This window comes from Panthera tigris, chromosome C2 (assembly GCF_018350195.1).
Source record: "Panthera tigris isolate Pti1 chromosome C2, P.tigris_Pti1_mat1.1, whole genome shotgun sequence".
NCBI lineage: Eukaryota > Metazoa > Chordata > Mammalia > Carnivora > Felidae > Panthera > Panthera tigris.
This window is the reverse complement of record NC_056668.1, coordinates 59615737-59626396: the sequence shown is the minus strand read 5'-3', so window position 1 is coordinate 59626396 and position 10660 is coordinate 59615737. Positions and strand designations below refer to the sequence as shown.

The window sequence follows — 10660 nt, the reverse complement described above, 5'->3', positions numbered from 1 at the left end:
ACAAGATGATGTTTAAGTTTGACCACCTGGCTCCTTTTCCACTTTTTTAGAGGGTACTGATTCATATACTGTGCTGAGTCCCACAAATGCCTGTTTTAAAAACAGTAGAGTTCCCAACAGTTTCCTATAAACATTCCTGATTTATACTGGGGGAGGCAATGCATAATTGGAACATTAATCATTCATGGTTTTAAAAAAGCAATTATATCCTGCAAAGCAGCTACTTAGCAAAATGCTAAGCTGCAAATAACCTTACCACATAGATATTGAGTCATTTCACAGAGTACCTGTCAAAACGTGTAGAAATCTGGCCTTCCGCTCCAGATCTATTGCAAAGAGAGTACATGCAATAGTCCCATTTACAATTTAATGGTGATGAGGCAAGGGCAAACCTAGGACAAGGAGGCATGTCACCCTACATATGAGTTTACAGTAGTGTAGCCATTATATATATTTACTACATTCACCATTCGGAGAAAGGATCAGGGAGGCCCTTCAAACACTGGAACAAAGGAATGTTTGTTTCATAGAAGACCCACCAGATAAACAGGGGAACAAGCGATAACACACATAGGCACTAGTCTCAAAGCTGCACAACAAAGAAGCAAAGGGTTTGGAGATGAGAAATTTAGGAAACTATACACAGAGGAGAGACTGCTGAGGAAAAGAAGGAAAGAAATCACAGTTCTAATCTTCGAGGCTACGGAATGCGTTCTGCATGTCTTCAAGAAGTTGTGCATAGTCAGCCTTGATCTTTGCTTCACCGTCTTTTACCGGATCCTGAAAAAAGACATTACAGAATTCAATTTACCTTTGGAAAAGAATTTTCAGAACAAGTAGTAAGTTACGTATGTTTAATATATTTTGAGTATTAGGTTAAGTGAGGTACACTGCTAAAACACAGGCAGAGGTCAAAATTATCCTTATTTTCCTATAAGAAGAGAAATGTATAAATGGAGTAATACTCCAACCTAACAGAAAGAAGACAAAATTTTAATTTTGTATTTTGCCTGCTAACTGTATTCAACGACCAATAGACGATTTATCCTCAACAATATGCAAAATATGGGAAAATTATGCAGTATCACACATTACATTCATTCTCTAGCATGTACAAGATAGTTGGAATTAATTTAGTCAAAACATAATTTACTGTTCAAGGTCTCATAGTATCACATTGGAACAAAGGAAGTAAAATTTCTAAAATAATCTTAAAATGTGTATTTTAAATCCTTATGGAAAACAACTTAATTGAGCAGTATGTATAAAAGAGGCTTTAAAATATTTAAGCCCTGACTCAATCATTTCACTTCTGGGAAGCTATAACAGGAAAATACACAAAACCAACTACATAAACAAAGCTGTCCATACCAACAACTGGAAATTTCCTATATACCTAACAATAGGCAAATATTATTCTCCAGCCACAAAATAATGTTACAGAAGAATATTTAATGACATAAAAAATTACGGAGGTATTAATTTGATACAATGTGCATGTAAATAGAAAAAAAGATATCACCTTGAATCACATGATCAGAAATCATCACTATATTATTTATCCTTGCATATATATATACATATATATATATACACATTTTTTTTTAAAGTTCACCTATTTATTTTGGGAGAGACAGAGAGAGCATGAGCAAGCAGGGGAAGGGCAGAGAGAGAGGTATAATCCCAAGCAGGCTCCATGTTGTCAGCGTGGAGCCTGACGTGGGGATTGAACCCACGAACTGTGAGATCATAACCTGAGCCAAGACGAAGAGTCAGCCGCTCAACAAACTGAGCCACCCAGGTGCCCCTTATCACATATATTTTTTATCCTCTTCCTATGAATGTATAATCTCATTTATTTATTTAAAGTATAACTAATATACAGTGTTATATAAGTTTTAAATATACAATTATAGTGATTCAACACTTCTATACATTACTCAGTGCTTATCATAGTAGCAGTGTGTTCTTAATTCCCTTCACCTTCCTTTCACCCATTCCCCCAACCCATCTCTCCTCTGACAACCACCAGCCTATTCTCCACAGGAGTCTGTTTTTTGGTTTGCCTCTTTTTTCCTTTGTTTGCTGTGTTTCTTAAATTCCACATATGAGTGAAATCATATGGTATTTGCCTTCCTCTAAATGACTTACTTCACTTAGCATTATACTCTCTCAATCCATCCAGGTTACAATTGGCAAGATTTCACCTTTTTATGGTTAACATTCCACTGTACATGTGTGAATGTGTCTGTGTATCATATTTTCTTTATCCATATGAATGTTTAATCTTTAAAAATAAAATTCGGATCAAATTACATATGGAATTTTTTTGCAACCTGATTTTTTTCACTCATTATACCATAAACATTTGCTCAGATCTTTGGATATTCTTTGAAAAAATGATATTGATGTCTTCATAATACTCTTGCTATAATGTACACGCCATAATGTACTGTTGATCCTGTTTACCCTTGAATGACATTTAAGAAGTTTAATAAACAATCTTTGGGGTGCCTGGGTGGCTCAGTCGGTTAAGTGTCCGACTTCGGCTCAGGTCATGATCTCATGGTTCGTGGGTTCGAGCCCTGCGTTGGGCTCTGTACTGACAGCTCAGAGCCTGCAGCCTGCTTCAGATTCTGTCTCCAGTTCTCTCTGCCCCTCCCCCACTTCTGCTCTGTCTCTAAAATAAATGAACGTTAAAAAAAAAAAAAACCTTTTACATACATTCATATCAAAAGTCTCTGATTAGGTGCACCTGGGTGGCTCAGTCAGTTAAGTGTCTGGCTTTTGATTTTGGCTCAGGTCACATGATCTCATAGTTTGTGAGACAGAGCTCTGTTGGGCTCTGTGCTATCAGTGAGGAGCCTGGTTGGGATTCTCTCTCTCCCTCTTTCTCTGCCCCTCCCCGGCTTGTGTGCTCCCCTCTTTTGGAAGGCACCTGGATGGCTCAGTCAGTTGAATGTCTGACTTGGCTTACTTAGGTCATGATCTCGTGGTTTATGAGTTCGAGCCCCACATCAGGCTCACTGCTGTCGGTGTGGAGCCTGCTTCAGATCCTCTGTCCCCTCTCTGTGCCCTCCCCTGCTTTTGTTCTCCCCAAAATAAACAAACATTAAAAAAATTGTTTAAAAAAATGTTTTTTTCTGATTATTGTATGTCAACTGTACTTCATTTAAAAAGAAATCTGGTTATTGGGTCATATGTTTTGAATTGAAGCGACAAATTCTTGTTACAGTGACTATTTTTACAGATTTACTTTCAACCTATAGTGTAAACAAACACTATATATATAACACACTTTCACAGAATCGTTCTCAATTTCTCTAAAGGTGATTAGTAAATATACTTGGATGTCTTAATTTAGAAATAATTAAATACAACCCAACTGATCAAATATTTTAAAAACAATCATACACATTTGGATTTCTACTGATAATCTCATTTAATTATCTATTTATGGCTAGAGTAATTAAAAAAAAAAAGAATTCACCTCAAAGTTAGAAATGATGCGTAACAGGATACTTAGAAGTAAACAGCAGAAGTCATTTCAGGTGAGCATGGGGGTAAATTGGTAATAGGTACTTGAGGTTAAGTAATTGCTGCCCAGCTATGATTTTAGCTCTAAATTGCCCGGCAGTTAAGACAAAAGGGAAAACGTGTCAGCATTTATTTTAGACATGACGTACTATAACTTTTATCACTAGAATTCTTATTTGAACATAACTTTAAGGTCTGTTCTGGTCCTGAGCATGTATGAAAATCATAAACCCAAGTTTCACACATCAGGTCTGTGGAGAAATAGATTGTTTGTAAATAGTTAAATAATTCAAAAGAAACATTTCCTACTAAAAAAGTTAAGTAGAAACAAAATATACCTTGAATTTCATGGAGGAAAGTTTATAGAGGATCTCCCCCATGTGCTCACGGATAATGGACCATGTGATTTTATTGTCACTCTGTGCAGTGGTTTCAACAGCTCTACGGGCCATATCATAAAACGCAATCATGTTGGACAGCATCCCTACTGTCTTGTAGAATGGGCAGAACCTAGGGTAAAAATGAAAGTCAAAATAATTAACAAAATAAAATCCAAAGCAGGCTCATATTTCATCTACAAAATACCAGAGCATTAGCTTCTTTATTTAAATATGCAGACTACTTATATTTATCAGATAATAAGGAACGAAAAAAAAAGTGGTAAACACTAACAACTATGTATCCAGAGTTTTTGGGTAGAGATGGGATATGGAGTGAATGCATAGATGGAGATATATATTCATTTATTTATCTTAAGGTGATGTTTTTTTTTTATCTATTAAAATAACTAAAGATGGGGCGCCTGGGTGGCTCAGTCGGTTGAGTGTCCGACTTCAGCTCAGGTCATGATCTCGCGGTTTGTGAGTTTAAGCCCCATGTCGGGCTCTGTGCTGGCAGCTTGGAGCCTGGAGCCTGCTTCAGATTCTGTGTCTCCTTTCTCTGCCCCTCCCATGCTCATGCTCTGTCTCTCTCTGTCTCTCAATAATAAATGAATGTTAAAAAAAAATTAAAAAAAAAAAAAAGAAAATAACTAAAGAGGAAGGACAATTAAACAGTACTGCTATAATCTAATGACTGAGTACTGCTATAATCTAATCTCTGAGGGTCTGTTTTCGTACAGTGCAGTTAAAGGAGTAACCCAAATGGTAAAATAACTGAGTTGCAAAGACTCCCTTGTGATAGTGGGGTGAAGGTTTAATGAATAATAGGAAAACAGAAAACTGTAATTTCCTAAAATGAACAGTAGCCCCTTCCCCCATTAATGTGTTCATTTTCACTTACCCATACCTTTTAATAATGAGGACACACACATTAATACTCAACTTGGATCACATGCATTCTTATCAACTTCCTGACACATTTAAACACACTTGTATGCACAATTTCATGAACATTCTGTATTATGCTTTCCAAAGAATTTTCCCCTGGTTGAGTTATTTTTGTATGGGTGGCCAGAACTTAACTTCCTGATACAGATTTTTGAGATTTATGTTATCATATTTTCTGCTTCTCCTACATTCTCATAATCCTCCTATTTGTTCAGTTCCTTCTTCAGTCCAACTATGATCTGAGGGAGAAAAGCTAGCCTATGATGAAAGGGCTCAATATTATCAAAGTTTAAAAGAAATGGGGACTTGGGCACCTGGGTGGCTCAGTCGGTTAAGAGTCTGACTTTGGCTCAGGTCATCATCTCACAGTTCGTATGAGACCCGCGTCGGGCTCTGTGCTGACAGCTCAGAGCCTGGAGCCTGTTTCGGATTCTGTGTCTCCCTCTCTTTCTGCTCACACTCTGTCTCTCTCTCTCTCTCTCTCTCAAAAATAAACAAACATTAAAAAATTTAAAAAAAATTAAAAGAAATGGAGACTTTAAATAAGCCACAGTAGATGCAGAGACAAATGGGACATCTAACAGAGACTGGCAGAAAGAAAGAGACTAAGTCTACTGGGAAATGAAGCACGAAAGTAGGACATACTTATTTAGGAAAAGAGTAGAAGAGGCATGGGCAGTTGTAAGAGGCATTGAGAAAAGCTTCTGAAGGAGGCAATGATCCCCTCATTCTGCACACTATGCCATAATCTAATCTACTTAAAGATGGCTGGGCAATGAGTGAAAATACTGTCATAACTGCACAAATAAGCAAAATCAAGACAAGGGGACATATTTGATCGTTAGATGTTTGTTATAACAATCCAAAGAACATAAATTGAGTCAGAGTTGCGTCTGCATTTGAAGAAGAAAAAAAAAAAAAGAATTCTAATGTGAAGGCAGCTCTTTCTTCAAAATCCAACAGAAAATCCTCAAATAAAAAAAGAAAATAATCAGGATAGGTTACCTGTCATAAGGAGTATACCCATTTTGTTGTAAGAAATCATCTTTGATAAGTTTTGCTACTTCCAGAGTGATTTTATCTGTTTCTGCTAGAGAAGCCTAAAAGAGAAAAAAATATATTTTTAAAAATTTACTTCCATAATGTGGGATCAGTGATTATAAGCAATTAAGCAAACAAAAACTGTATAATCAATACACAATCACCTATCATTAATAAATTCACTTTATAACTGCTTGTTAATTTTTTTTTATTGTGGTAAAAACCATTTAAGATAAAAATTTCCATCTTAACCAGTTTTAAGTGTAGTTCAGTAATGTTAAGTATATTCACATTGTTGTGAAACAGATAACCATAACTGGTCATCTTGCAAATCTGAAACTCTACATCCATTAAATAGCAACTCTCCTTCTCCCCCTCTCTCAGACCCTGGTAACCACCATTCTACTTTCTGTTTCTATGAATGTGACTGCTTTAGACGAAATCATACAATATTTGTATTTTTGTGACATATCCAATAGAGTAAAATCTCCCTTTTTATTATTCTTTTTAAAAGAATAGTATTTGTGATAGCAAATGAATTTTTGAATGGTTACTAATTTGTACAGAAGATGTAACCAGGAATTTGACTGGCATCACATCAAATTTATAGATTAAAGTGGTATCTACCTAATAAGTCTATCTAAGAGCTTGGACTGTCTATGTCTTTAGATTTTGTTTCATTTATTAGTTTTAAAATGTTTTCCACAGAATAATGTTATTTTTGATTAGTTCCTACATTCTCATTTTTGTTACTATTGTCGACACCTTATTTTTAGTTTTATTTTCTAACTGCTATTGCTAATACAGAAACATTTTCTTGATTTTTTGTTTATCTTGAAACCCTCACCAAACTTCTATTAGTTCTAATCGTTTCTCTATTAATTGTTATTTTTCTTATTATATAATGATATTTTAATTTCTTTCTTTACAAGTTTTCTCTTTTCTTACATCATTGATTAGGTCTTCTGGTATTTGAGCATTAGCAGTGATAGTAAGTATTCTTGTTTTAATCCTGATATTTAAACAGAATGCATCAGAAATTTTTCCTTTAAGTAAAATATTTACCCTGGGTTTTAGTCTATTACCTTTAACAAATTAAGGAAATTCCCCTCTATTCCTTGCTTACTAAGAGATTTTTAAAAACTATAAATAAGTAATGAACTTCAAATGCTTTTTCCGCATTGGTTGAGATATCCCTTTTTCATTACATTAATTACATTAGTGAGTTACAATAACAGATTTTGTGTTGAATCATATTTGCATTCCTGAGATAAACTTTACTTGTGTTATTTTATTCTTTTAATACCTTACAGAATCTAGTAAACAGTAATATCTAATTTAGGAATTTGATATCTATATTCACAAACAAAATGCCCCTGTGATTTTCTTTTCTTATATTGTCTTTGGTTCTGGAGGTCTTCTGTTTCTACTTCCTCTTAACCAGGGCCATAGTACTCATTTATAAAAAATGAGTATTTAATATGTGTTAGTTAGCTAATAATACTATCGGTTGTGGAAAAGAAATTAGGAGGTGACTTTATAACATATAATAAAAAGAACAGAGCCAGATAGAGAAACAGACATCCTGACTAGCACTGCATACCATCTGAGAAGTCATTCAACTCTGGAATTTAATCTGGCTAAATTTAATTATACCATCCTCCTTTGAAACATCAAGACACAGACACAAGAATACAAGTCACGTGTTTAAGGCCACACAGCTATTATAAAAAAAAAACAAAAAACTAGCATCCAATCCTTCTGATTCCTAGCCTTGGTGCTCCTGCAAAAATAAAATTGATCCAAAGCACGGCACTTCTAATTTGGTTGGTGATGGGTATGTTCTATTTCAAGAAATAAAAGTAAATCCAGTGTTTCTTTCTCATCTACAATATAACCAGGACCATGGAAAGCACTATAGAGGTCAAAAAGAATATAAAGGCTCTAACAATTTAGTTTCTCCTTCTGGTTGACCATTTTGAAGTGCAAGCCCCTCTTCTTTAACCTAGGAAAGCTATGTGCCTGCTTTGACCAGAACATAAAACAGAAGTGATAGATATACTAGTTTGGGGGCCCCAACTTACGAGGCTGTTGGTTTCCACTTTCTTTCTTTTTATATACTCTGTCTGACAGCCCTAAACTGCCATGTGGAGACACTACATGGACGGAGAAATGTCCAGCTAACCCATAGCCATTCTAGCCATCCCAGCCCAGGCACTAAACCTGCGAGGGAAGAAACTTTCAGATGACTCCAGCCTCAGCCACCATATGACTGCAACTGTATGAGGGGCCCAAGCAAGAAAGTCCAACAGTCAATCAGCCCCGAAACTACGAGCAGTAAAACACTGTTCAAACACTCAAAAGTATTGGAGTGGTTTGTTATTCAATAGTAGATAATCAAAACAATAATCATCTTTCTACCTTCCATAACATAAATAGGACCCTCAAATATCTACTGGATAAAGGCTAAGCTAAAATTCCATTATTTTAAAAAACATTTAATAAGGACTCATTTTGCTAGGCAAGAATCCAAGGTTCTCTCTGTCCTTAAAACACACCAGTATAACTCCTGGATCTGTCCTCCATGGGGCTTAACCACTTACCTTTCCGACAAGTTGTACAATTTCTGCCAGGTCTTCTTCTTCCTGCAGAATCTCCTTAGCTTTGGTCCTCAGAGGAACAAATTCTGTGAAGTGTTTGTCATAGTACTCGTCCAACGCACGCATGTACTTGCTATAGCTGATTAGCCAGTTGACAGAGGGGAAATGCTTACGTTGAGCTAGTTTCTTATCTAAGCCCCAAAACACCTGATGTAAAAAAAAAAGCCAAAAACAAATTCAATGATTTTTCTTAAATAAGTAAATAAATAAAGCCTTGAAGTATATTTGTTTGTTCTAAATACGCAATTTTGTAATTTTTTGGTCAAATTATCTTTTTAGTATATACCATGTGTAACTGAAATAGAATAAAACTTAGAATTAAAAAATATATTTCTTTTAGTTTCAGGAGAATTATAGTCAAATTCAAATTGTATCTGAATTTCCTCAATAGTATGGCAAATCTGATAGTAAAAAAAAAATTGACTCCTTTGAAGATTTATTATGGTACAATATAAACAGAGGAACCAGAAAATGTCTATAGAGAAAGAACAGATTCTTCCCTTTGATTAAAAACCTGGAAACATTCTGATTAACTTGGATTCCCTATCATGAAGGGTCAACTCAATAAGTCTACCAATCATTTTTCAAAGGCCAAATGTTCATGTATATTTTAGTCATTTTTTAAAGTTTTCTACTACTTTTTTTTTCACAATTTTTTGATGTTTATTTATTTTTGAGAGAGAAAGAGACTGCCTGAGTGGGGGAGGGGCAGAGAGAGACAGGGAGACAGAATCTGAAGCAGCTCCAGGTGCTGAGCTGTCAGCACAGAGCCTGATATGGGGCTCAAATTCACCAACCGTGAGATCGTGACCTGAGCCGAAGTAGGCTGCTTAACCAACTGAGCCACCCAGGCACCCCATTTTGTTTTGTTTTTTAATGTTTATGTACTTTTGAGAGACACAGAGTTAGAGCCGGGGTGGGGCAGAGACAAAGAGGAAGACACAGAACCTGAAGCAGCTCCAGGCTCTGAGCTGCCAGCACAGAGCCTGATGCAACGCTCAAACACACAAAAAAGGTGTGAGATCATGACCTGAGCCAAAGTTGGATGCTTAACTAAGCCGCCCAGGAACCCCCTATATTTTATACCTTCTTAACTTTACTCCTCCTTTCCCGGCAATTTAAACTCAAAATGTTAGCAAAGGTTAAACACCTTGAGAGCTGTACATTTAGCCTGACATTTCTTTTTATCAGACACTGACAGAAATGTAAGCAAATATTCTTTTTCTCACATGAATAATACTTATGAATATATCAACATTTATTTTCTTTACTATAGTCCTGATTTGTATACATCTTTCACTTAGGCTTCTCTTAATGGCCAAGTTGGCTAGCTATCCACTACTATTCATGCCTTGTCACTGGGAGGCAGCTTCGTAGGCAGAAACTACACTTTCCAGCTTTGCTTTCATCTGGGTGTGGCTAACAGAATGAGTGGGGGATTGCACTGGAGCCCAAAGTTCACACAGCGGGTGTGCCTTCTCCACAGTTTCCCCTTGTGGCAGCAAGATGCAGATGGTTAACAGTCTAGGTGATGATGGTGGAGCCCAAGCTGGAAGGACCTCTGGTCTGTGAATTATTAGTATATGGAAAAGAGCTGCCCTCTGATAGGATCATCTGCTTTAGACCATACTATGAGGAAAAAGAAACTTCTACTGGGTTTTTGTCATTATGCATTTTTAGGCCTATTTGTTTCTACAACCAGGGTTACTCTCATTTAAAGGGTAGTATTATTCTAACACTAATAAAACTTTGCTATTCCAGATATATTTTCCACTTACAAAAATTAAATTTCATAAATCTTCAGCAAAGAGCTAAGAAAGAATGGACAGAATAAAAACTCTCAGTGACAAGAATGTTCCTAAAACAAACCTTCCTACTGCCTACTTTTTAATGAGTAAATTTAATACTTCACGATGATTAGGTAACATTAGGGTAAGGGGGGGAAAGCTCAGAAGTTGACTATGCTAGGAAAAGGTATACCTGAACAATACCAAGAGTAGCGGATGTAACTGGATCAGAAAAATCACCACCAGGTGGAGAAACCCTAAATTTAAAAGAAAAAAAGTCATTAGAAAAGCTTAAGAAAACACAGCT

General features: G+C 36.0%; 1 protein-coding gene across 6 annotated transcripts in view; it reads right to left on the bottom strand.

Moving 5' to 3' along the window:
• Nucleotides 1-497: 497 nt before the first annotated feature.
• Nucleotides 498-10660, bottom strand: part of ATP6V1A (ATPase H+ transporting V1 subunit A) — a 59649-nt gene continuing 49486 nt past the window's right edge. For all 6 annotated transcript variants that reach the window (XM_007098628.3, XM_007098630.3, XM_007098627.3 and 3 more), the window contains 5 exons: nucleotides 10547-10610; nucleotides 8510-8713; nucleotides 5871-5965; nucleotides 3876-4047; nucleotides 498-780 (listed from right to left, as the gene is read on the bottom strand). In XM_007098628.3, the coding sequence (XP_007098690.1) occupies nucleotides 688-780; nucleotides 3876-4047; nucleotides 5871-5965; nucleotides 8510-8713; nucleotides 10547-10610 (628 nt within the window). In that variant the 3' untranslated portion in view covers nucleotides 498-687. The remainder of the gene's footprint in view (nucleotides 781-3875; nucleotides 4048-5870; nucleotides 5966-8509; nucleotides 8714-10546; nucleotides 10611-10660) is intronic.